The 27,836-nt window shown below is 40.5% G+C and overlaps 1 protein-coding gene across 4 annotated transcripts in view; it reads left to right on the top strand.

Moving 5' to 3' along the window:
* CDH4 (cadherin 4) overlaps positions 1–27,836 on the top strand; it is a 1,168,269-nt gene that overhangs the window by 922,725 nt on the left and 217,708 nt on the right. For all 4 annotated transcript variants that reach the window (XM_087889045.1, XM_087889044.1, XM_087889043.1 and 1 more), the window contains exon 5: positions 11,665–11,820. In XM_087889045.1, coding sequence (XP_087745171.1) covers positions 11,665–11,820 — 156 coding nt within the window. The remainder of the gene's footprint in view (positions 1–11,664; positions 11,821–27,836) is intronic.

Here is a 27,836-nt window from a genome sequence, read left to right as displayed (position 1 = left end):
GGAGATTTTACAGTATCCTTCCCCTGGATTGGGGAGGGAATGGAGATTTTACAGTATCCTTCCCCTGCCACACCCACCAAGCCACACCCACAGAACCAGCAGTAAAAAAATTTGAAACCCACCACTGATCTGTATATCTCTGAATAGAGGGCCATAAACCTCATCCCTTGCTATATGGATTTGACAGAGAGAAACCACTGCTGGAGACTGAATCCTTGGCAAGAGTGACATCTAGCCCAAAATTACAGGTCAGGTTTCTTAGCTATAGGAAGAAGACATCAAGGAACATTGTTTAAAGTGTCCAAACAAACATAGGACCCAAAAACCAATAATCAAGGCTCACCGTGATATTTATTTATTTAAGAGTGTGCACTGGAAAAAATCCCTACAAAAAATAATGGGGGAGATGCCTAAAAGTGAAAGGATCATCCTCTTTTAATGATCTCATAATCCCTTGCGGGGTGGAGTCTGAGCAGCTGAATGGAGATGAGTGTTTACTAGCTGGATGCCCTTCCTGTCACCAATGCGGAGTTATATTCAGCAGACATATTCTCATCGTGCCCAGAGAGAGAAATATCTGCCTCTACCTAGGATTGAACCCACAGCCTCCTGATTGTGAAACGAGGACTCCACCTCTAGTCCACCACACCACTCCTAAAAGTGAAAGTATGCGCTTATATTTATACATTTCAGGAAAGGAGGAGAAAGGGATCTATTCATACATTTGAATAGGAATTAGATGATGTAAGCATAGATATTCATCATTAGCAAATGTCTCTCCCCTTCTGTTGTTACTTTCAAATTTTAGGGAGTGTCAAATTTTTCAACTTTCAATTTCAAAACATTAGGGGCGCTCAAAAGTTGTGACATGCCTTGGGAATTGTAAAGGTATTTTGGTTTATTTATTTATTTATTTATTTATTTATTTATTTATTCATTCATTCATTCATTCATTCATTCATTCAATTTATATGCCACCCTTCTCCGGAGACTCAGGGCGGCTTACAATGCGTTAAGCAATAGCCTTCATACTTTTGTATATACCTGCTTAGTAGGGCTTTCGTTCTTTTTTATACAAAGTCAGCTTATTGCCCCCACAAACCGGGTCCTCATTTTACCTACCTCGAAAGGATGGAAGGCTGAGTCAACCTTGAGCCTGGTGAGATTTGAACTTGCAGTAATTGCAGGCAGCTGGTGCTATTTAACAGCACTTTAGTCTGCTGCGCCACCAAGGCTCTTTAGTTAATTTAGATTTGCTTGGTAAGCAACAACATAAACATCATAATTTTTTAACATTTGTTGGTTTCATTGTCAGGTGTGCGTAAATCAGGAAATCCAGGCAGTTAACTAAATATAAAGGTATATTCCAAGCTTAAGCTTTCTACAAGAATCTGAACTACTAATGGTCAAAGCAAAGGCAGTAGATAAGAGTCAAAGCAATTCAGGGTGGGCTGGACTTAGATCTCTTGTGAGCATGAAAGGATTAGAGACCAATGACACATTTGACCCCTCCCTTGGGCTCAGCCTGGTCATCTCCTACACAGGGGTGAAATCCAGCAGGTTCTGACAAGTTCTGGAGAATCGGTAGCAGAAATTTTGAATAGTTCTGAGAACCGGCAAATACCACCTCTGGCTGGCCCCAGAGTGAGGTGGGAATGGAGATTTTGCAACATCCTTCCCCCAGGAATGGGGAGGGAATGGGGATTTTGCAATATCCTTCCCCTACCACGCCTACCAAGCCACACCACACCCACTAAGCCACGCCCACAGAACCAGTAGTAAAAAAAATTTGGATTTCACCACTTGTCCTACAGGTACAGTCTTCAAGAAAAAAAACATGTCTCTGAGTATTATGCAACATGGGACTTATTGTACAAGTGGTTAGATAACAGGTGCAGAGATTAGTAACTTAATAACGAAAGAAGATCAACAAAATTAAAATAGATACAGTTATATAGATATATATAAGAATAGATATCGTAAGTAACAGTAATATCGGATTGTATGGGATTATAGATTAAAACATAGAATGATAAAGGTATAGAATGTTATGGTACAACTGTGAAAATAATGGTTATAACTGTGACTTACAACATTATGTATTTAAAAGAGACTATATTGTATGACTACGAGAATAATGGTTATAGTCAGGGTGTACAATACTATTTGTACTTAAAAAGGACTTGATACAGCCAGTAGGCTGGCATTGCAAAACAGGAAATGTGATGTATAATAAAGGAAAATACATAATAAAAATATTTTTTTAAAAAAACATGTCTTGATAAAAAGAAACAAAATGAGCACTTCAAGGTTGCTCGAGTTAGCTCAGATTCCTTCTATGTTTCTATTTCTCCACTCCAGGGGTGGGTTCTAAAATTTTTTACTACCGGTTCTGTGGGCATGGCTTATTTTGTGGGTGTGGCTTGATAGTCATGTGACAATTCTTTAGGATTTACCAGAGGTACTGGTCTACCAGGCTTTTAACTGCTTGCAGAGCTGTATCGGTCTACTCATTTGTTTTTGGAGGCACCGGTCTACCCATTTATTTTTGCAGGCACTGGTCTACTCATGTATTTTTGTAGGCACTGGTCTACCCATTTATTTTTGCAGGCACTGGTCTACTCATGTATTTTTGCAGGCACTGGTCTACCCATTTATTTTTGCAGGCACCGGTATACTCATGTATTTTTGCAGGCACCGGTCTACCACCAAACTGCCTTTTACACTGATCAGCTGTAGGGCGGCCCTTTGAAGCCCCGCAGCAAGAGTTTAAACAGTTTTTTCCTTATAGCCCATCAGCTGGGACTCAGGAGGCAGCAATAGATTGGGGGTAGGACCAAATAAAAGGTAAGAATAACACGGGTGGAAGGGGGCGGGGGGGCAGAACCGGTTCAGTGACGTCATATCATCACCGCTACCGGCTCAGCGGAACCGGGCAGAACTGGGAGGAACCCACCACTGCTCCCCCCTCCAAGAATTTGTTTTCTTCACAAAAGACAGGGCCAATGTTATTTGCAGGAGATGGTTTTAGTTAAAATAAAAAGGATGACCAGAGAAACTCCAAAGGAAGATTTTGGCATCATGCATTGGAGAAGCATTTGGTCCTCTGTGCATCCTTCTGCTGCACTGAAGTTTACAGACGGTAGAATCTCTTTTTGTGCAAGATATAGCACACTTTCCCTCCCTTTGGTTTGGGAAGTTCAATAAATCAACATTTTCACATATATACAGTATATTTAAAAAAAAAGAAAAGAAAAGTTCCTTTCAGTGGCAAGACGAAAATTTCAACCACGAAAAAAAATGCCCATTTCATAAAAAACATAATAGTCCTGCTGATTTCAGTCAATAGCCAATTAATCCAACATTCGGTGTCAGGAGATGGCACATGGCCATCAAGATTAGTAGTCATTGACATCTCAATTTGATCTGAATTCATCCAGTCCCCCTTTAAGCGCTGAATTCCAATTTAATTCTGTTCTCTGTAAAGGAGGACTGCATTGGATGGGCAACACATAATGATGGTGAAGATGATGAAAGTTATTGCACAAATGCTCCCACTCGTACTTTGGAAATGCTGCCTTATTTCAAGGGGATGGGGAAATGTCCATTTAGTATGCAGAGCAATTAGGAGCTGTAAATTATACTTGCAAAAAGCGTGAGGCTGGAAAATGAAAGTGGTTTTAATGTGTTTTAGCGATAGTTGGAATAAAATAAGAGGGATTGGAAAGCTCTCTCGCACTACCTCTTTTAATCAAATCCTTTCAACCCTTAGATGTATCCCATAATGAGCCATTAGTTTCAATGGGAGATTCCAAATTCTAACATCATGAGACAGGGAGAAAAACTAGATCCATGTTTTCTATTTGTCGCCTATATGCATCTATCCGCACATCCATATTCAGCAGTTACCTTATCTAGGCATGCAAAAAATATAACAGAATAACAGAGTTGGAAAAGACCTTGGAAACCTTATATTATTTCAGACAAATGATTGTCCAGTCTCTTCTTAAAAACTTCCAATATTGGTGCATCCTCACCAGATTCAAACCCAAACCCATCCCATAGACAAAATACAACCACCATCCAGAAGCCAGACCATGGCGGCATCACCAGCTACTGCACCTGCCTCCGATCCCCACACAAAGCAAACTGACACACGCCATGAATACATGGCAAGACCTCAAACTCGGAGCCAAACCAAAGCCTGGAATGTGGCATCACAGCCATCTGCTCAGGACATTACATCAAAAAACTCAGGATATCACAACACTAGAACTCAGGATGTTAACACACAGCCCATTACCCAGGTCATTAAAACACAAAAGACTAATGGGCACACACCAAGGACCTCACCCACACAGGATGTTACGAAACAGCTGACTAATCTGCAAACACCAACTCCATCAACTAATCAAGATGTAACAACACAGGCAACCAACCCACTCACAGCAACGAAGCCAGCACCCCACACCTCCCCACCAGTATTTATAGAGAGACAGCAGCTCCGATCATGCTTTCTGTTGTGGCTCCGTTACCGGAGCCTGTGTCATCATCAGGAGAGGACTCCGAGAGTGAAGGGGAGGAGTTGGCAAGGCCTCTCTCTCCAGGACCCTCCTCTCTGGCAATGCCTTCGGTGTCCGCCGAAGGGCAAGAGATAGGGCCAGGGCCAAGCACGTCCACGCAGCTACAGATGGACAGTGATGAGGGTAATGAGTCTTGGCTGGACCCACGCCAGCGTCGCAGAGATAAGCGCGCGCAACAGAAGAAAGGGCGTGCCCGAGATTAGGCTGAGTAACTGGACCACACCCCAGAGGATATAAAAGGGAGTGTGGTGGCCAGTCAAACCTTGTGACGAACAAAGCTGAAAGCTTCCACGCCATTCTGCATTGCCGGACTTTTGCTTTAAAACTGGATTATCTCTGGACTTGATTGTAATTATTGAGCTGCTTTCCTTTGATGTATCAGAAGTGGGGAGAAGTTATCTCTCCTCTTTGTAAATAATAAACTCTTGGCAGGCAGCCACTAGGTTGTTGCCAAGTTCCGTTATCATAAGGAAAAGGATTTTGCCAGCTGGTTTGGTCTTTAACTCCTGAACATCTGTTGGTGTGTGTGGGGGGGGTTGGGGACAGAACACTTTCCTCGCACAAGCACGAAGCTGAAGACACCAGCCTGAAGATGACGAGTGGGACCTCGTTGAAACGTCGCCAAGATACTCTCAATCTTACACGGGAAAAGATCCGAATACACCAAAACTTGAGTGACATTTATTTTTCCAAAGTGGCAATATAGCTATAATAAGGGCATGGAGAATCCATGTATACTGTCCAGTTGTCAAATTTCGTACATTAGATTTGTAATTCAAGAGAACATTATCCTCTGAAAATTACACAATTTGTTCCTTAGCCACATTTGTATAGTCCACCATTTTCTCCCAAAACATAGTAAGAAAGGGCAATGTTTCTCAACCTTGGTGACTTTAAGATGGGTGGACTTCAACTCCCAGAATTCCCCAGTCAGCCGTGTTGAGGTCTTAAAATTGCCAACCTTGGACATCCCTGCTCTACACATTCAAAGTAATAGCTAAGGATTTTTTAAGAGGAATTTTCCAGAAGCCCATGAAAAGAAGCATTTTTGGTTCCTTTTTTTTAAAAAAAAGATATTGTAATATATAATCCTGGTGGGAGTCTATTACAAGCAAGGATAAATAAAAACAGGAGGAAAAAAAGTTGACTCCCAAGTTCCAAATTGATTTGTTTCATTCTCACAAAGCTTTGGCATGAGCTCAAAAATATTGAATAGGGAAGGAGGACAAAACTTCCAAGAGAATAAAACCTGTCGTGTCTTAAAGCTAAATGAGGACAGAATATCCTCCGGAGCTGGGGAATTCAGTCTGGGTATGGAGAAGGGAAAAATAACTGGATAGGAGGAATATAGAATGAAATAATTGAAGCATGATGGAAGAAAAAAACAGATAATATAAAGCAAAAGTGGACACCCACTTTTGCTTTATATGTTTGATGGTATTTCAACTCTCATTAGCTGAAGTCAGAATAATAAATCCATAGAATTATGAATATTTTGCAGCAGAAAACATGTGAAGGGGAAAAATATAGAACATATAAACATAGGTCTAGAAGAGACTTGAGAGGAGTTCTAGTCCAATCCTGTGCAGGAAAGGCAGGAGGACTTATACCAAGAGGAGAAGGAAAAGAAGAAGGAGAGGGAAAGGAGGAAGAAGAAGAAGAAGAAGAAGAAGAAGAAGAAGAAGAAGAAGAAGAAGAAGAAGAAGAAGAAGAAGAAGAAGAAGAAGAAGAAGAAGAGGAGGAGGAGGAGGAGGAGGAGGAGGAGGAGGAGGAGGAGGAGGAGGAGGAGGAGGAGGAGGAGGAGGAGGAGGAGGAGGAGGAGGAGGAGGAGGAGGAGGAGGAGGAGGAGGAGGAGGAGGAGGAACTTCCGCTTCTCATAAATCCTTATGGCAGGGGGATGGAACTGATGAAGCTTCATGGATGAGGAGCAAAATGTTGTTTTCTTCTTCCTCAAATCCAGTTGCCTTTTGAAGAAAAAGGCACCTTGAGACTCCAGTGATGGAGCACCCACAACTCCAGGAGGAAAGCTATTCCACGGATGAATTGTTCTCACTTTCCAAAAAAAAAAAATAATCCTTAATTCTAGTTTAAATATTTCTTTAACAAGCTTCCTCCCATCACTTCTTGTTCTGCCTTCTGGTGCTTTTTTTAAATTTGATTTATATGCTGCCCTTCTCCGAAGACTCAGGGCGGCTTACAATGTGCTCAGCAATAGCCTTCATCCTTTTGTATATTTATACAAAGTCAGCTTATTGCCCCCACAAACTGGGTCCTCATTTCACCTACCTTAGAAAGGATGGAAGGCTGAGTCAACCTTGAGCCTTGGCGAGATTCGAACCCTGCAGTAATTGCAGGCAGCTGGTCTTAATAAGCTTAATAACAGGGTGCCTTAAACCCCTGTACTACCAAGGCTCTGTTGAAAAATAACTCGACCGACCTCTTCTCTCTCTGCCTCTGGAGGGAAAAACATATGATGAACAGTTGCAGGAACTGGGCATGACTAGTCTAGTGAAAAGAAGGACCAGGGGAGACATCATGGCAGTGTTCCAATACTTGAGGGGCTGCCACAGAGAGAAAGGGTCAAGCTATTTTCCAAAACACCTGAAGGCCAGACAAGGAATAATGGATGGAAACTGAACAAGGAGAGATTCAACCTAGAAATAAGGAGAAATGTTTTGACAGCGAGAACAATCAACCCATGGAACAGCTTGCCTTCATAAGTTCTGGAAGCTTCATCACCGGAAGTTTTCAAGAAGAGACTGGACAGCCATCTGTCAGAGATGGCATAGGGTCTCCTGCTTTGGCAGGGGTTGGACTAAATGATCTACAAGTCTAAATTTTGACCAACAATTTTGACTACAATCTTTTGACCTACAATCTTCAGTACTGGAAGATAGTTAGCATGTCCCCCCAATCCTTCTCTTCAGTAGGCTAGCTCCCTCAACCATTCATTATACGATTTAGCCTCCAGACCTTTACCATCTCTGTTGCTCTTCTCTGCACACTTCCTTGAGTCTCAGCATCGAGCCAACTCCTACTATAAATCCAGTTGCATTTTCACTTGATTTCTCCCCAACCAGCATTCACACACCAATTTGCCCTCTTGCCTGTTGGTGCTCATCCATGCATTCATTTTGGTCAAGAAGGAATTGCTGAGCCTCACTGATTATTATGCAAGTTACTTGTCCACATTTGAATTAACTAATTATTCTCAGCCTTAAGAGCTTGGAGCATGCATGCTGAAATGGAAATATGTATTTTGAGTGCACTTTCAAGAGGGCTACTTGAGAATTTAATCTCAGAAATCTCTCATTTAACTCATTTGCAGAAGCGATGGCATAAGTATATTTAAAAATATTTCCATTATCTGTTACTTAACACACTTGAGGCCCTCAAACACATGCACGCACACGTACACACACAAAAAGCGTTATGTTTAACGTTACTTAATGTTCACCTCAATGAGTAACAAGGTGCAGCTTCATTAAAATATTTCCGCTATATTCCACACTTACCATCTGTAAATACATTATTGAATGTTCTAATTTAAAAGGTTTGAATGGGTTTGCATTTTCTGTTTTCCATTCAGTTCAAAATTTTGGTGCATGCAATTACGTTCCTCTAATGTTAAAGAGCATCAAGATATCTGCAATTGACTTTTATAATACAATGCAGATGGTCTTCGTTTTAGGACCACAATTGAACCTAAAATTTATGTTGCTAAGTCAGATCTTTGTGAAGTGAATTTTGCCCCATGTTAGACCTTTTTCGCCACAGTACTTAAGTGCAGTGGTGGGATTCAAGTAATTTAACAACCGGTTCTCTGCCCTAATGATTTCTTCCAACAACCAGTTTGCCAAACTGCTCAGAAAATTAATCCCGAAGTGGTGAAAACCGGCTGAATCCCATCACTGCTTAAGTGAATCACTGCAGTTGTTACGTTAGTGAAACGGTTGTTAAGTGAATCTGGCTTCCCCATTGACTTTGCATGTCAAAAGGTCGCAAAAGGGATCACATGACCCCGGGACACTGCAACCATCATAAATATGAGTGAGTTACTAAGCAGCTGAATTTTGATCACATGACCACAGGCATACTGCTATGGTTGTAAGTGTGAAAAATGCTCATAAATCACTTCAGTGCTGTTGTAACTTCAAACGGTCGCTAAACGAACTGTTGTAAGTCAGGGACTATCTGTATAGACATGCCTTCCTATCATGAATGATTATAATGCACTTTTTCTACAACATAAGAAATACGACTCTGAGCATTCGTGACAATTACCAAGTCAGCACAGCTTAGAGTCGAAGTGGCGCAGCGGTTAGAGTGCAGTACTGCAGGCTACTTCAGCTGACTGCTAGCTGCAGTTTGGCAGTTCAAATCTCACCGGCTCAAGGTTGACTCAGCCTTCCATCCTTCCGAGGTGGGTAAAATGAGGACCCAGATTGTTGAGGGCAATAGGCTGATTCAATAAACCGCTTAGAAAGGCTGTAAAAGCACTATGAAGTGGTATATAAGTCTAAGTGCTATTGCTATAACTATTGCTTAGGGTTTTCCAGATATATTGGACTTCAGTTGCTTGTCCCTACAATAATCATCTAAACAGCTTTCGGTTGGCGAGCTGACTAACAGCAGCCTTATATCAGCCTTATTTCTGCCTTATATCTTTCCATCTGGATCCCCTTTCCAAAATAGCTCTGCCTGAACTAAGAACTCCTTTAAATTAACTTCAGTTTGTCAAATGGTAATAGCTCAAGGTTGACACAGTTACATCTTAACCCACGTATTTATTTCCTCACTTTTGCTGGAAGCAGGAATGGCAGATTTATTTTGTTTTGTAGGATTGTTTTCTTTTCTATAGAAAATACATGCAACCGGATGAGAAAATTACTGTCTGGTTTAAGAAACTAGAGATGAAGTCAAAACTCTTGGTTTTTTTAGGAATTAGGAACTATTGTCAGGGTTCCAAGTAACACCCCTGAGGTGGGTTTCAGCAGGTTCTGACCAGTTCTGGAGAACCGCTAGCGAAAAGTTTGAGTAGTTAAGTAGAACCGGTAGTAAAAAATCTGACTGGCCCCGCCCCCATCTATTCTCTGGCTCCCAAGTCCCAGCTGATCAGGAGGAAATGGGGATTTTGCAGTAACCTTCCCCTGGAGTGGGGGTGGGAATGGAGATTTTACAGTATCTTTCCCCTGCCTCACCAAGCCATGCCACGCCCACCAAGCCACGCCCACAGAACCAGTAGTAAAAAATTTGAAACCCACCACTGTAACACCCCCAATGAAAAAAGACTCCAAGTCTCGAAGTTCCTCAACGTTCCATTTTATTAGAGATGTCATATTGGCACAGCACTAAGTGGGCAGCCTTCAAGATCCAAAGAAAAAGATGGCCTCCAGGGCTAACAACTTCCCCCCCAAGAAGGGGGAAATTAGTTTTATTTTGAACATGCCTCCATTTTGTTTAGGTGTTATTTCTGATTGAGGGGATAGCATTCTGACAGCATTATTGGTATAAATCCCTTTTGCTTCCCTTTGATGAGAATTCCAAGTTGGAGGCCATTTTGGCTAAGAATTCTAGATTTGTTTCAGTCTTTACAAAGTCGGGGATAACAGTTTGGGGAAAGCTTAAACTATTGTTGGAAGAAATGTCCATCTGGGTTCAGTTCCAAGTGGGGAGAAAGACACTGGAAACATGGAAGCTGCTTGGAAAGTTGATTTAATAATGAAACAGGACCACATGGTTTGAGGTCCTGGGCAAAAAAGCACATGGGTGAGAGAGAGAGAGAGAGAGAGAGAGATTTATACTCTCTCTTGCGCTTTGAATTTGAGCTTGTATTCTGATTGGTTGTTAGACTCCCATGGGGCCATGCAGGAGTAACTTTGTAGGTTGTCTTTTAAATCCCAGGCTTGGTTGAGCCTTGCTAGGTGATGCAATCTCCCCACGTGCCATGTGGTGAGGTCTGTTGCTAGATGGGCAGAGGGCTAATCCTATCATGTCCTGAGGGCCATGTCTTAATCCCATCACCCTGGAGCTGAAGGGGGGGCAGGGAGCTGCAGAGAGCTGTTTTGTTTTTAAAACATGTTTCTCCTTTTCTCATCCAGGGAAATATAATTGTCTGCCTTTTTAATATTTCCTAAAATATTTCATTCTTCTAGGAGGGGGGTGAGTGCTAACTTTCTTCAATATGTAGCATATGAACTCCAATTCTTTATATATTATAACTGATATATATCGTACAATCGGTGTCTGCCATGGAAAAAGCATTGCAATCTTTCTGGAGAAAAAAGAATTTTAAAACAGAACATAGAGTGCGTTTAGCGACCCTGTGCAAATCATTGCTATGAGGTATAGCAATAACCCCATAATCTTGGATTACATTAGATGGGGATTGGGTATTTGAGGACAAATATATCAAGATATATACTAGGTTGAGACTAAAGGTTACTTCTGGGATTGCAGAGATGATCTTGAAGAAGGTGTGCAAATGGCAGTTATCAAAACACAAAGAAGTGGGCAGGTGAATATATTTTCCAAAGGACCAGAAGGCAAGACAAGAAGCACTGGATGGAAACTAATCAAAGAGAGATACAAGGAGAAATTTCTTGACAGTGAGAACAATTAACCAGTGGAACAGTAGTTGCCTTCAGAAGTTGTGGATGCTCCATCACTGGAGGCTTTGGAGAAGAGACTGGACATCGTTATTCTGTTATGTAAGCCCAGGACAGGAAGAGAACATTAGAAAGAAACTTTCACTCTGCAACTGAAATATTTGATTACCCAGCATACTGTAGGTTACATGTCTCCTGGAATTGAAGATGCTAAAACCAACCAAGGGCGTCCATTTTTTTCAGGAGTAGGCTCTATCAAAATTGGTATAGAATTATTGAGAGATGACGCTGTTAATCCTTTCCCTCATCTTGACAATGTAGAGAGTCTTTTAGATCATGGATGTGAATGATCCATGAGATGGATAGCAAATAAATTTAATGATAAATTTAAAAAAATTGTCACTGCAAGCAATTTTCCCCTCTTTGGCTTGCCTTCATCGCTGATTCATTTTTCTCTTTAATGTTTCATTCAGATTCGTTCAGACAAAGACAGTGAAATCCATATAAGATACAGCATCACAGGGGTGGGAGCTGACCAGCCCCCTATGGAAGTCTTCAACATTGACCCTGTGTCAGGGAGAATGTACGTGACCCGTCCAATGGATAGAGAAGAAAGAGCATCCTACCATGTAAGTTTGTGCTTCTGGTGTCTATTTTTTCCTTCCTTCCTTCCTTCCTTCCTTCCTTCCTTCCTTCCTTCCTTCCTTCCTTCCTTCCTTCCTTCCTTCCTTCCTCCCTCCCTCCCTCCCTCCCTCCCTCCCTCCCTTCCTGTTCTTCCTTCCCACCTTCATCTGTCCATCCCTCCCTGCCCTTCCTTCCTTCCTCCCTCCCTCCTTCCCTGTTCTTCCTTCCCTCCTTCCTCCCTCAGTCCCTCCCTGCCCTTCCTTTCTTCCTTCCTTCTTCCTTCCTTTCTTCCTTCCTTCCTTCCTTCCTTTCTCCCTCCATCCCATCCTGCCTTCCCTCCCATCCTGCCCTCCCTCCTGCCCTTCCTTCCTTCCCTCCCTCCCTCCCTCCCTCCCTCCTTCCTTCCTTCCTTCCCTCCCTCCCTCCCTTCTCTGGCAATTTCAAGCACATCTCAGTCATAAGTAAAGATAGAATGCAAAGTTCTGAAGGTCTAGAAATTCTCTAATGAGAAATTCTGTGTGTGCATACACACACACACACACACACTGTATATGCACACACTTCTATGTTGACTGAATAACAATAAAAGTACCTGTATAAATAAGCAAAATTTAGATATAAGAATTTTTGCAATAACTCCAAATTTGGATCTTTTAGATTACATTTGTTTACATGTATTATATTTCTATTCTTATTTTCTTCTTAACTCTGTCTACCAGCTGTGAGTTTGCCAGCTATTTGCTGTGTTTATGTGACATGTGGCTCACTGTTTCATTCAATTGATTGTATTCATTTGCATAACACACTGAATTATACAGCAACCAAACTGTCTGAGTTTATAAATCTATGTGACTGAAATGCAGTTGCCTAGTTAAGTTTTTTATGGGAACTGCCTTACCAATATCTTCCTAGGATTTTTAAGTTTTCTTTTCTCTTGTCGTTGTCCTGCAAGGTTAGAAGATCTGGCGACATTATGGACACATCTTCCCAAAGGTGCTTTTTTTTTTCAAGTCCAGGCAACTGGACTTTCTTGTTTTTCTTTGAAGATGTTTCACTTCTCATCCAAGAAGCTTCTTCAGCTCTGACTGAATGAAGAAGCATAACTGTCCAATTAAGATGATTCTGAGAGTGATTCAGATCAGCCCAGCTGATCAAAGGGAAGAAGAATTTGAATTTGAATGCTTCCAAGTCCATGAAAGCCAACATATATCTGTGTTGATAGACAGAGATAGAACTTCTGAATCCAAGTAAAATGTGGGGGGGACGACAGATTTCCTGAACCTATCCAAATTACGACAAGCTGCACTAAAGGCAGAACAGAAGAAGATAAATATATAATAAAAGCCAAAGATGATTGTACCAAAAGTGCCAATGATAAATATATCATAAGTGCCAAAATATCATATCTCACTCAATTCCTAGAATCAACCATCATCATTCTTGCCTATATATCATTCTCCTGTTTGCTTCGCTTCCAGAATCTCAGATTTCTCTTTAGCTTGTCTTCCTGATTTCTGAATTGGCATCTAGTTATACCTGGGTTGTTTGTAAGAACTTCTGGCTTTAACATCTGGCTATTTGTAGACTCTGTTATGTGCAGGTTTTGCTTGCTGACTGCAAACTTTGGTTGACATTTGGCTCTAGTCTGAATAACTCATTGTGATTCATACTGTCTCTCCGGGATTTGAGATCAGAATCATTCTGTGAATCTGGAGGTGATTGATTTTTGTACTTCCTGCATGCGGAGGAAATGTGTTCTTTCATTAAGGTCCAATCTTTCCCCAAGGTTTTGTAAACCAATTGTTTCTCATACATTGGTGGAAAGCTTTGTCTTCTTGCTGTAAAGTGAATTTCCCCTTGTGCCTAGTAAGCCCATACAGCTTTTAGTCTTCTGCATTGACTTTGGGTGCATAACTGTGAGACCTCTAAGCCATCCGGATTTCCAAATATGTTACAAATTGCCCATAAAGTAATACAAGTCATTTCAACCGACACTATCTTCTTAAAGAGTTCTACAACAGATATTATTTTCAGCAAGGTGTGTTTGGTACGGTACGCTTTAACTATGTTGGCACCGACTATGGGCAAAGGTGGAGAGGTCAGGAAAGTAATATTAACTCCTTAGCTGCATGGTGGAAGAAATTTCTTTAAGGCTATAGGGGCATCTGTGGAAAAATTATTTCATATTCCTTGAACAAAAGCAATTATTTTCTCCAGTGACCCCGGCGAAACCAGAAGCAAAAAGATATCCTTAAAAAAAAAAAAAAAGTCAGGAAAGTTAGAGATGCAGGTTTTGTGCTGCTTCAGAATGGGCAATTATATCTCACTGATGGACTAACTTGGACACTAATTTAGGTAGAGCATCTCAGAAGGATGCCTTTGATGGACTCATTAGGATTCTAGCATGAGAAACTCTCGGTCAAGAAGAAGTAAATTTGCTGGTCATAATGATGGCTTTCTCTGACCTTGGGACTATTTAATAACAAATGTTCATTATTAACTCTTCTGGTTAAGACAATGGCTTTCGAGAGATGCTTAGAAATGGCTATTCAGCTCTTTTTATGACCCATGTAGGTGAAGAAAAAGGACAAGCTGACTTTCTTAAGTCCAAGAAGAACTTCCTTTCATTACTGATCGGAGATTTCAGTATTCTGCCCAGAATACTCTAGCATGCACACAGAAAGAGAGAGAGTTTAATTAAGAAAATGTCAATTAAACATCCCAAAATGAGGTTGAGAACTGTGTTTTGTTTTGTTTTTTTAATTTGATTTATATGCCGCCCTTCTCCAAAGACTCAGGGCAGCTTACAATGTGTTAAGCAATAGCCTTCATACTTTTGTATATTTATACAAAGTCAGTTTATTGCCCCCACAAACTGGGTCCTCATTTCACCTACCTTAGAAAGGATGGAAGGCTGAGTCAACCTTGAGCCTTGGCGAGATTCGAACCAGCAGTAAATTGCAGGCAGCTGTGTTAATAACAGGGTGCTTAGACCACTGTACTATCAAGGCTCTTGTTGTTGGACAGAGTAGAGCAGTGATGTAGAGTAGAGTAGAGCTTTTCCGGACCGAGTGCCCAAAGCATGAGTGTGTATGTATGAATGCATGTGCACGTGCCCAAATCCCCAAAATGCAATGCGTCTGCGGCCCCCCGCCTGCCCCCACACATGCACGCATGATCTCCCTGCATGTGCACAGCCCCCTCGCATGTACATGCCCCCCTGCATGCATGCACGCCCCCCTGTACATGCCCCACCCTCGCACATGTGTGGCAGAGACCCGAAGACCAGGTGGCCGGCAGGAGGTGCACACGCATGCCCGGTGGAGCTGAACTGAGGTGATGGCTCACGTGCCCACAGAGAAGGTGCTGCGTGCCACTTCTGGCAAGCATGCCATAGGTTCGCCATCACGGGAGTAGAGTGTATCCTGTGATATGCTTTCATGCACATTTTTTTAGGGCTGAGGTCCAGGTGATTAAAAGTGCATTGAATTTTTTTTGTCTTTTAATGACCCCATAATCCCTTGCATCGGGATGGAGTCAGGGCAACTGAATGGAGCTGAGTGTTTATTGAGAAGAGCCGCGGTGGCACAGTGGTTAGAATGCAGTACTGCAGGCTACTTCTGCTGATCACTAGCTGCCAGCAGTTTGGCAGATCGAATCTGACTCAGGCTGACTCAGCCTTCCATCCTTCTGAGGTGGGTAAAATGAGGACCCAGATCGTTCGAGGCAAGATGCTGACTCTGTGAACCGCTTAGAGAGGGCTGTAAAGCACTGTGAAGTGGTATATAAGTCCAAGTACTATTGCTATTGCTACTGGCCGGATGCCCTTCCTGTCGCCAATGCAGTGTTTGTTTCAGCAGATATATTCTCCATGTGCCCAGAGAGAGAAAAATCTGCCTCTCCCTAGGATCGAACTCACAGCCTCCTGATTGTGAGGCGAGAGCTCCACCTCTAGGCCACTGGACCACTCATTAAAAGTGGGTACTAAAAATAAATAAACGGGATGCTAAAATATACAAATTTAGAACAGGTACCACAATGACTGGAGTAAAGGTGAAAAGATGATACTGAAATGTACAAAGTTGGGCAATTGTATAGGTACACATTTTCTAAAGGAAATTGCCAACTCTTGAAACAATAGGATCAATTATCCTTCAGACTAAAACTAAAAAAAACAAACTGATCATCCATCTGCGTGGCTGATCTTTGCTTTTCTGCCATCAATTTGCAAACCAATTAAAATCAGAATTAGTGTTGATGTTAATCAGTCTTCCCTTTAGTAATATTCTGTTTATCAGCACATGCTTTCCTGTTAGCTTAATTGCATGACTGTGTGATCATAATCATTACATTGCAATTTATTTTTAAAAAATTATACATGTTCATTACCGAGTTTCTTAATTAATACTGACTTCTTTCTCTTTGTTTTCCTCTTCTTTTGGTTCTAAGGCAAACTGAATAATTTTCAGATTAATTTGTTCGATGTGAGATATTTATTCAGAATAAAACAAGGTTAAAAAGTTGTGGGGTTTTTTTACATTTATGACAATGGGTGAGTGACCTACTCATTATCCAGTGCCATCTCCATAGGTAAACAGAATAATGAAGTCCAGACCTCTCACCTTTTTTATAGTTTGAAGACCAAAATAATTTCCTTAGCTCTAATTCTCATCTCATACAATTTATCATATTGAAACTCAACACATTATGAGCAAACCAGGAGATAAGTCTATGTCAGGGTTCCGAGGAATGCCCTAATTAGTTAATGAGCCTCCAGCCAAGTTTCAAAAGAAATTCAGTTATTTATTAGGAGCAACATGTTGGCACATACTCAAGTTGTGTCAGCTCTGCCCCACATAATTTACGCCCCAACTATGACCCTGTTTCCCCCCCTCCTCCCAGGGTGGGTCATAAATCACATTCTCCAATGGAGCACTTTCGTGGGCTGTAGAGAACACGCCTCTCCAGCTGGCTCTGGTAACCTAGACTTTGGCCTTGAGAAAGGTATGTGTGGAATGTACTTCTGGTTGCTGCCGTGTTGCTCCGTCAGTTTTCCCCCCTCCTGCCTATGGCAACTCGAGAGCAAGTCAGGAATCTTGGGCTAAATCATTTCAGATTGCAGAGGGTTGTCACATATGACCAAATAATCCTCAAAACAATTTTACAAAATCCACCCATATAGAATATAAAAACCCGTAGAAATTAGTTTTGGCTCAATTTATTCTGTTTTATTGTTGGGTGGAGGGCATTGGAGACTATTTGAAAGAATTAAAATATCTGAGAGTTATGCTCATATTATAATAAAGTTGGAAAAACCCAGTGGATCCAGTATTTAATTATATTAACTACCCTATTTTTCAGAGCACCTTTTTCTCCAAAAAATGAGGGTGAAAATCTGGGTGCATCTTATACTCCGAATGTAGCCCCACCCAGCCTTGCAAAAGGAGATTTCAGAGGCTGAAAAAAGCCTCTGAAAGAAGCTTCAGAAAAAAAGCCTCCAAACAGAGCTTCAGAAAAAAAGCCTCTGAAAGAAACTTCAGGAAAAAAGGCTGTTTCAGAGGCTTTTAGAGGCAGGAAAAAAAGTTTTTTTTTCTGAAACAGAGTTTCAGAAGTTTCAGAAGCAGAAAAAAAAGCAAGGCACGGATCTCACAACCAACGAACCTGTTGCTAAAATTCACCTCTGGAAACAGCTGATTGTGGGTATTCCGGGAGGCCGATCCACCCACCAATCAGCTTTTTTCTTATTTTCCTCCCCCAAAACTAAGGTGCGTCTTATACTCCGGTGCGTCTTATACTCCGAAAAATACGGTATGTCTTTGGTGCTCTCTGACCTTGCTTGTTTTCTTGCAGATGTTTCATTACCCAAACTAGGTCACATCATCAGGACTAGCACTGATGATTTTACCTAGTTGGATAATGAAACATCTGCAAGAAAACAAGCAAGCTCAGAAAGCACCAAGGACCCCTCACGTCAACCCTGAGATATAAATATTCCCTTTTATTAGTATTATGTCTGTCAAATGTTTCCCAGGAATATTTGGAAATCTCATCCCCAGTGACACTAAGCAGTCCACTAAAACAGACTTTTTTATTTTATCTATTTTTTATTTCTTCTTAATTACTAGTGAAAGGAAAAAAGAGCAAAACCCAAAAATAATAGTGATAGGCTGAATCATGGCAACTGGACCAAACTTCATTAATCTGAGAGGTTTCATTGCTCATCCAAGCAACTTTCATCAGTCATAGCAAAAAATTTTTTAGTCCAGTTGCTTGAATGAGCAACGAAAGATCTCCGATTAACCAAGTTTGGTCCAGTTGCCACGATTCAACCTTTAGACTCCTTTGGCCATGGATGATTGAGTCTTCATTTACAAATAGTGATAGTGATATATTTTTATAATAATAGTAATAGTGGTATGATTACCATTAAGAAAAGAATACATAAAAAGTGCTACAATAAAAAAGTAAAAATAAAACATGGAAAATATAATGTGTAATAATTACAATAGCAGTTTCAACTCTATATATACTAGCCTAATGCAAATATTATTCAAAACGCATGTAATTCTGATACATTTATACAATTATCTTTTATTGGTCTCCATACATCGTGTGGACATCGTGGGCTGTCCCCTGATACCACTAGATGAGATTGTTAGGGTTCGTTGTCTTAGAAGAGTGAGGAAAATTCTCAGGGACGACTCTCACCCTGATCATCACTTCTTTACCCACTTACCATCGGGAAGGAGATATAGAAGTATAGCCAGCCACACAAACAGGCTGAAGAACAGTTTATATCCGTGTGCTGTCAGACTCCTGAATGAAAAATAACATCATAACTACGTAGTATGATGGACTGCAGGGCCGGTGCAATGTGTAACATGTTCACACTGGTACAATAGGACTGGGGGTTTTGTTAATACGATATACTGGGTTAGAGATTTTCTGTCTTCACTGTGAGTTGTATTGTGTTGGGGGGGGTGCACTGAGGGTGCTCAACCAATCTCATTGTACATATGTTGTGCACTGACAATAAAGATTTGAATTTGAATTATGTCTGTCTAGAAAATGCTGTCAAAAAGAAGCATTTTGGTGGAGATATAATAAGGATAAAGCTTTAAACTGCCTGTTTTTACAATGTCCTATCCTTACCGAGTTTAGAGAGAAAGTACTGAAATGGATTATATAAATGTAATTGTGTGACAAATTTTGAGAGGATAATATTCTTTGGAACCACATACCCAGTACATGAAATTTGACAACTAGACAACTTAAATGGATTTTCCATGCCCTTACTATGGCCAAAAGATTGATATTGTAAGCATTGGAAAAATAAATGTATGGTTCCTTTTACTCAATGGATTGAAGATCTGATTGCACTTATCACCTATATGTGACTGGCCTATAGACATAAACTTTGAATTGATAAGTACAGTAGTGGCCAAAATTTTAGAAAAACTGTATTTTCTAAAATTAGCTAATAACACCACTTTTTTTTTTAGTAGTACCATAAAATTATATATCAATGGAAAGATAATTTAATCAAAGATGTAATGCAATAACATTTATGAAGGATTTGCTATTAGAACAGCAGTTATAGTGTAAAGAAGAAAAGTGAAACACGTATAAAAAACGAGATATACAAAAATTATCACCATAGAAAAAATGAGATATACAAAAATTATCACGTCAGTTAATACTTAGTTGGGTAACTTTTAGCATGAATTACAGCCTTACAACATCTTCCCATGGAGTGAACCAAGTCTTTTAGTTCTGGAGCTGTTATAATGTGAAACCAAGATTGAATGATGGCTTCTATTAACTGGGTTTTATTGCTGGGTCGCTTCTCACTAACAAATTTCTTTAGTCGGCTCCATAGATTTTCAATTGGGTTAAGGTCTGGGCTATTCCCAAACCATTCCAGCAGTGGAATATGATTATCTTGAAACTAAAAAAAAAAAAAGTGGTGTTATTAGCCATCAAACTTCAAAAATACACTTTTCCCAAAACGTTTCCACAATTTTGGCCACTACTGTATAATGAAGTATGGCACACATTTATACAGAATACAGTAAGTTAAAAAACAGGCACTAGAACAGACTTACTAGAAAGACGGCACACAGAAGTGAGCTAGCTAAAGACATGTATTCAACGAAGTTAAAATCTACATACCGGTAGTCCTCAACTTAGAACCATTCCTTTAGTGACCATTCTGTGTTACAGTGGCACTGAAAAAAAGTTACTTTTGACTGTTTTTCACACTTGCAGCCTCCCCATGGTCACATGATGAAAATTTAGGCACTTGACAACTGGCATGTATTTATGAATGTTGCACTGTTCCAGAATCACACGATCCCATGACCTTCACAGCTGGTATCCAACAATCAAAATCAATGGGGGGGAGGTGGTTTAACAACCGCATGATTCACTACACAACTGCAACAATTTGCTTAGTAATTGTGGCCCAAAAAAATGTCGTAGAATAGGGCAAAATTCACATAAAAACTGCCTTGTTGAGCAGTTGAAATGTTGGGCTCAATTGTGGTCATTAGTCAAGAACTTACCTGTATTGAATAGAATAGAATAACAGAGTTGGAAGGGACTTTGGAGGTCTTCTAGTCCAACCCCCTGATTAGGCAGGAAACCCTACACCACTTCAGACAAATGGTTATCCAACGTCTTCTTAAAAACTTCCAGTGTTGGAGCATTTACAACTTCTGGAGGCAAGTTGTTCCACTGATTAATTGTTCTCACTGTCAGAAAATTTATCCTGAGTTCTAAGTTGCTTCTGTCCTTGATTAATTTCCACCCATTGCTTCTTGTCCTACCCTCAGGTGCTTTGGAGAAAAGCACCTTGACTTGGTTTAGGTTCCAAGGTTATTTTTCAATTTTCCTCCTTCCTTTATGAGACAATGGTTTTTGATAATCCTGACCTTGAGTTGATAGTCCTGGCATAAAGTGTCTTTCCTATAAACAACAAGTTCCTGCTTGGGCAACTTTATCCCATATGCCTCCATTATTATGCTACATATCTCTTTGATAAGGGAAAACGAAATCATTTCCTCTAATTATTTAGCCTAGGAAGTAACTCAGAACAGCATGAGTTGTGAACAAATAGCCATTAGTGTCACTTGTATTTATACCAGACTGAGCTTCTCTAACTGATGCAGTTTTTTATCAGCAAATGTACTAATTATTTCGGTTGACCCCTTTTCTGCTATGGGCCTCCACTATTCAAAACATCAAAGTCAAGTCCCAAAATACAGACTCGTTAATTGACCACTTTTCCAGTCCATTGATGAAACGCGATCACCTCTTAGTAGGCACTGTACACTTCTAAATAGTGAAAGTGAAGTTCAAATGTGCAAGGATTTCCTTTTTAATCTTCTTTGCCTTCTTGAGTTCAGAAAAAAGTGTTGTAGTTTATGGATTTTAATTAATCTCATAGACAAGCTCATAGACTCTGGGCTTAATTAACTCCCAAGGCCATCAACTTGTAATTAAGAACAGCTTTACAGAGTCAGACCGATGGTTGATCTAGAAGATACTCAGGCTTCCACTAATAACTATTTGCATTTGTTGTTAAAATAAACCCTTCTTATCACAGGACAATAACTAGAGAGAGGTATTCACCGAACATCCAAGCTTCATTATAAACCACACATTCCTAAGAAATTATTCTTTAAAAAAAAAAAAATCCATGCAATGAAATTGCTGCTTTTGCACTTCAAGTAATTGCCTTCCACAATTAATAGAAACAATACATTCTAGATTTTTAAAAAACCCACAAATTTCCCCTTTTAATATTCAGTATTTTTATTTAGTTTATACTTGCATCTAAATGCCGCACAAGACCTACAGATCCTCACCCACAACATTTTCATGCTAAATAATTACATTCCAGAGTAGTTATAAATAAAACATTCTTCATCATTTATTCTTTTTTAATCTGTCTTCAGTTCACTGCAAAATTCACAGAGTATTTATTTCTTACACACAAATGTTCATGTTGTCCACTCTCAACAAGACAAGACATATCTAAGATGTTAAGTACCAGGTGTACCTATGAAGATGTTTGATACAACACCTAGCAAGGATATTCAACAACTGATTCCCATCCAGGAAGTCCCAGATCAGTTTGCAATCAATCTGGGCTAAAAGGCTGAATCAAGGATAATACTGCTGCTTCTCCTAACCCACCCTTGGTGACTAGGAATGTAAATTGAAATTGCAGGAAATTTGTAAAATACGATTTATAAGTCCTATCAAAACAGGTTTTTGTACAGCTACAGCCTCAGTTGTGGTTTATTGGCTTCCAGCTTTCTCTGTGGTCTTACGAGACCACCTTCTGCCACCGATAACCTCCCACCGGCCAATCCGCTCCCACAGAGAGGGTCTCCTCAGGGTGCCGTCGGTCAAGCAATGTCGACTGACGACCCCCAGGGGGAGAGCCTTCTCTGTGGGGGCACCGGCCCTCTGGAACGAGCTACCCCCAGGAATACGACTGATCCCGGACCTCCGTACTTTCCGCCGAGCTTTGAAGACCTTCTTATTTCAGCAAACCGGGCTGGCTTAAAATTTTAATGGGTTATTTTATGGGTAAAGGGTTTTAAAATTTGGGGAAGCCAAACTGATCTAATTCTGTTTTAATTTATTGTAATTTTTATATTGTATGTATTTTAATCTTGGCTGTTCACCGCCCTGAGTCCTTCGGGAGAAGGGCGGTATACAAATTTAATAAATCTAATCTAATCTAATCTGTTAAAAAATGCATATGTAAAACATGTGTTAGTATTAAAAGGTAAAGGTTTCCCTCGCACATATGTGCTAGTCGTTCCCGACTCTAGGGGGTGGTGCTCATCTCCGTTTCAAAGCCGAAGAACCAGCACAGTCCAAAGATGTCTCCGTGGGCATGTGGCCAGCATGACTAAACGTCAAAGGTGCACGGGACACTGATACCTTCCCACCAAAGGTGGTCCCTATTTTTCTACTTGCATTTTTTTACGTGTTTTCAAACTGCTAGGTTGGCAGAAGCTGGGACAAGTAACGGGAGCTCACCCCATTACGCGGCACTAGGACTCGAACCCCTGAACTGCCGACCTTTCAAATGAGAAGCTCAGCTTCTTAGCCACTGAGCCACCGCGTCCCTTCTGTGTTAGTATAGATCTTGGTTAAAATAAGTAGTTTCATCTCAGATAAATTCACATAACAGGGAAGAATATTTATAAATGTTGGGTTCAGTTTTGCTGGCAGAGTAAAGGGAGACCTACACATTCCTGGGTGCCATGTTTCCCATATCCCCCCCCCCATTCCCCCCCCACTTATCTTCCTAATCTTGCACTTTTCACAAAACACTTTTGCACGTGTTCTGCAAAAAAATTTCCCCTCCCTTAACGTCATGACACTATTCTTTTTTCCCTGCCCATCCCTCAAAAGATTCACATGTTAGGAAGATGTTGCTACCATAAACAAATGACAGATTTTTTAAGAAAATATTCCTGAAATAAAGGATGGGAGAGAAAAATGACTTAGTAATGCAACCTATGGAAAGGACCTGTTTGTGAGAGGCAGTTTGATGTAATGGTTAAAGTGCTGAAGTAGAAACTGGGAGACTATCATTTCTGGTTTTTCTTTAGACATGAAACCAGGCAAAGTGACTATGGGTCACTAAGTGTTTCTTACCCCGTCCTGCATCAGAGAGTTGTTGTTATGGGGAAAATAGGTGGGAGCATTAAGTGTAGTACCTGATGCAGAATAAAGGCTGGATAGATAGCTAATCATAATAAACAGGACCAGATTTCTGCTTTTAGGCACTTCCCTTCTGATCTTAAAGCTATATATCTCTTCATTATTCTATTTCCTTATTTTTTTCAAAGTAAATGGTTATCCCAGAAACAAACCTTTAGTTTAAGTACAGTACATGGAAGAGGGGGTCAGTCTGTCTGTCTATCTATCTATCTATCCATCCGTCCGTCTGTCCGTCCGTCTGTCTGTCTGTCTGTCTGTCTAATCTATTACTTCTCTATATATCATCTATCTAATCTATCATAGTTCTCTTTATATCTATCTAGCTATCATCCTGTCTGTCTGTCTGTCTGTCTGTCTATCTATCTATCTATCTATCTATCTATCTATCTATCTATCTATCTATCTATCTATCTATCTATTTCAATTTGTATACCGCCCTTCTCCTAGTGGACTCAGGGCGGTGAACAGCCAGAACTAAAACACATGCCAATACAAAATTTAAAATTATTAAAAGAATTACATAACTGGCCCGATTTAAAACAATTCAATTAAAACCCAATGACAATTTAAAAACTAAAAAACTAAAAAAGACTAAAAAAGGGGGAGGGGGTTCACGCCAGCCCTGCTTGATGGAAAAGAAAAGTTTTCAGGGCACGGCGAAAGACCCGGAGATCCGATATCCTTCGTATCTCCGGGGGCAAATCGTTCCAGAGGGCAGGAGCTGCCACAGAGAAGGCCGTCCCCCTGGGGGTCGCCAGCCGACATTGCCTGACTGATGGCACCCTGAGGAGTCCCTCTCTGTGGGCGCGTACTGGTCGGTGGGAGGCTATCGGCGGCAGAAGGTGGTCCTGCAAATACCCAGGTCCCATGCCATGGAGCGCTTTAAAGGTGGTAACCAACACCTTGAAGCGCACCCGGAAGACAACTGTCCGTCCATCCATCCATCCGTCCGTCCGTCTGTCTGTCTGTCTGTCTGTCTAATCTATTACGTTCTCTATATATCATCTATCTAATCTATCATAGTTCTCTTTATATCTATCTAGCTGTCATCCTGTCTGTCTGTCTATCTATCTGGCATCTATCTATCTATCTATCTATCTATCTATCATCTGTCTAATCTATTATTTCTCTATATATCATCTATCTAATTTATCATAGTTCTCTTTATATCTATCCAGCTATCATCTCTCTCTATCTATCTCTATCCAACTAGCCATCTTTATCTATTCATCTTTATCTATCTATCAATCATCTATCTATTTATCCATCCATCCATCATCTTGTGGTATTCCAAATTACAATAGCACTGGAAAAATGAGCAACGTCCATTTTTCCCATTGCAGCACTCCAAAATCACATGATCAAAATTTGGATATTCTATCTATTCATCTCATCATTTACATCCCTTTTTAATGAGTTTTTAAAGCCAAGCATTATTTTAACCTCGACATTTACGACTGTATTTTCGTAATCAAATCATGAAATGTGAATGGCGATATGTGTATATCAAGCCTTTCTGTTTGGACTTGTATCTGCAGAGAAATCCCCCATTGTATTCAAGGCAGCTTTTTGATCATGTCAAAGGTCAGATTAGCTTGGGAGAGAAAAGTAATTTGTACCTGGAATTAGAGTTATTATCTTCAAACAATGAAGAAATGATTTCTTCACCCTCTATCTTCTGCTCGGAAAATGCCTCTGTTTCTGAGATGAAGCGGAGAACAAAGCAGAGAGCTCATTTTTTTTCAGATTTGTTTTTGCTTCACTCTTTTCTCAAGCCAAAGTTCTAATTATATTTGATAGCTTTTGTTTGAAATCACCAGAAGTTAAGCTGTTTCTTTGCCCTGTAAATACAGTAGATAGAGTTTGTACAGTACACAGTAGATATAGACGGTATATAGTAGATGTATACAATATGTAGTAGATACACACTATATAGCCTATATATAACCTATACACATGTGTGTGTGCGTGCACACACATGCACATTTGATCACAGTTTGCACTTAAGCTAAAGCAGTTCAGTGAACCAGCATCTTGTGAAATTATTCAACCTGCTGCAATGATGCATAACAAGAAGCAGTGGCATCCCATCTGTTTTAATAGAGAATTTGTATAAGAACTGATTTGGCAAGGGCAAATTGCGCCCAAAGAGACTTGGAAGTTAGCTGAAATGCTTCAGGAATACGATCTTTGTGAATTCCAGATTAGACTGACTAATTTACGGCTTCCAGACAAATGGGAGTAACAACTATTCTCCATTTTGCTTCGACAAAACCGACAAAAAAGTCAAAACAGACTCACATGTTCTTCTCTAGCATATAGACTACTGTGTTTCCCCAAAAATAAGTCTGGGTCTTATTTTAATTTTTGCTCCAAAAGACGCATTAGGGCTTATTTTTCACTGAGGTCTTATTTTCAGGGAAATAAATGCACCCATCTGGTTGATGATCTTAACTGGGAATTATTTTTGGATAGGGCTTATTTTTGGGGTAGGGCTTATATTACGAGCATCCTGAAAAATCATGTAGGGCTTATTCTCCTGCTTGGGTCTTATTTTCGGGGAAACATGGTACTATATTGAGTTTGAGTCATAGCAAAGTCATATTTAAGAAGAACTGGAACTGGTGCTTTAGTTCTGCAACGGCTGTTGTCCTTATGGAGGTCTAAAAACAGGGCTGGCAAACACCTGGCCTGCGAGCCAGATGTGTCATGTGCTGGCCATGCCCACGCCCAGTTTAGCGAAGAGGAAAAAAGTCCTGATACATCACATGATGATGCCGTGATGCCGTGAGTTTGACACCCCTGTCTAAAAATATAGAGAACTCCTTGCAATAAAATGTCCTTGTAGTAGAACATTGGGCTAAGAGTGTTTTAGCTACTCTGAGAGAAGGAATATGAATAGTCTTCAAGTTACCATCACAATTGGGACCAGAATTTTGATTGCTAAGCAAGACAATTTTTAAGTCAGTCTTACCCAATTTTACAACCTTTTTGCCATGGTTGTTAAGTGAATCATGGCAGTTGTCAAGCAAATGATCTGATCATGTGCTTGATATGCAACTTCCTCATTGATTTTGCTTGTTGGAAGACAGCTGGGAAGGTTTACAAATGGCATTCACAGGACCCTGGAGTGCTGCAACCACAGTAAATACATGCCAATGGCCAAGTGGAACGGGCCTGGTGGCTCAGGAGACTAATAGCATTATGATTAACACCAGCTGTCTGCAATTACTGTAAGTTCAAATCTCCCCAGGCTCAAGGTTGACTCAGCCTTCCATCCTTTCTAAGGTAGGTAAATTGAGGACCCAGTTTGTGGGGGCAATAAGCTGACTTTGTATAAAATATACAAAAGTATGAAGGCTATTGCTTAACGCATTGTAAGCCGCCCTGAGTCTCCGGAGAAGGGCGGCATATAAATCAATTTTTTTTTAAAAAAGTGCTTCCTATCAACATGAGAACCACTGCAACACTGTGCCTCCCATTCCTGGAGATTGGAGGGATGGAGATTCTCAATCATCTAGGTCATGGTTGTCCCAAAAGTGCTTTTCCAAAAGGCAAGTGGACTTTCTTGGGTTTTTTCCTTGAAAACATTTCACTTCTCATCCAAGAAGCTTCTGAATAAGCTTTTTAGATGAGAAGCAAAATGTTTCTTCCAAAATGTTTGAAAAAGATGGTTTTCCAAAAGGCAACTGGACTTTCTTGGGGGGTTTTTTTTCCCCTTGAAACCGTTATGCTCCTCATCCAAGAAGCTTCTTCACTTTTGTTCTTCAGAACTGAAAAAGCTTCTTAGATGATGAAAATGTTTTCAAGGAAAGAACCAAAACTAAAGAAGCTTCTTGAATGAGAAGCAAAATCTTTTCAAGAAAGTCCAGTTGCCTTTTGGACTCCTATTTCTAATCTGCAAAATCAGTCCATGATCCCTGGTATCAAAAACCAATGAGATATCATATACATATCAATATTATTTCCATACTATGCCCTGACACCAACTAGAAATGTTCTTGACTCTCTGCTCTTATTTTAGTGTAGGATTGTTGTTGTTAGTTGCAAAGTCCTGTCTGACCCATTGCAACCCCATGGGCAATGTTCCTCCAGGCCTTCCTGTCCTCTACCATCCTCTGGAGTCCATTTAAGCTCATGCCTACTGCTTCAGTGACTCCATCCAGCCACCTCATTCTCTGCCGTCCCCTTCTTCTTTTGCCCTCAATCTTTCCCAGCATTAGGCTGTTCTCCAGTGAGTCCTCCTTCTCATTAGGTGGCCAAAGTATTTGAG

The sequence above is a fragment of the Pantherophis guttatus genome, chromosome 3, assembly GCF_059756535.1.
Source record: "Pantherophis guttatus breed Tessera chromosome 3, ASM5975653v1, whole genome shotgun sequence".
Lineage (NCBI taxonomy): Eukaryota > Metazoa > Chordata > Lepidosauria > Squamata > Colubridae > Pantherophis > Pantherophis guttatus.
The sequence above is the reverse complement of the archived record's forward strand: the minus strand, read 5'-3'. Positions and strand labels throughout refer to the sequence as shown.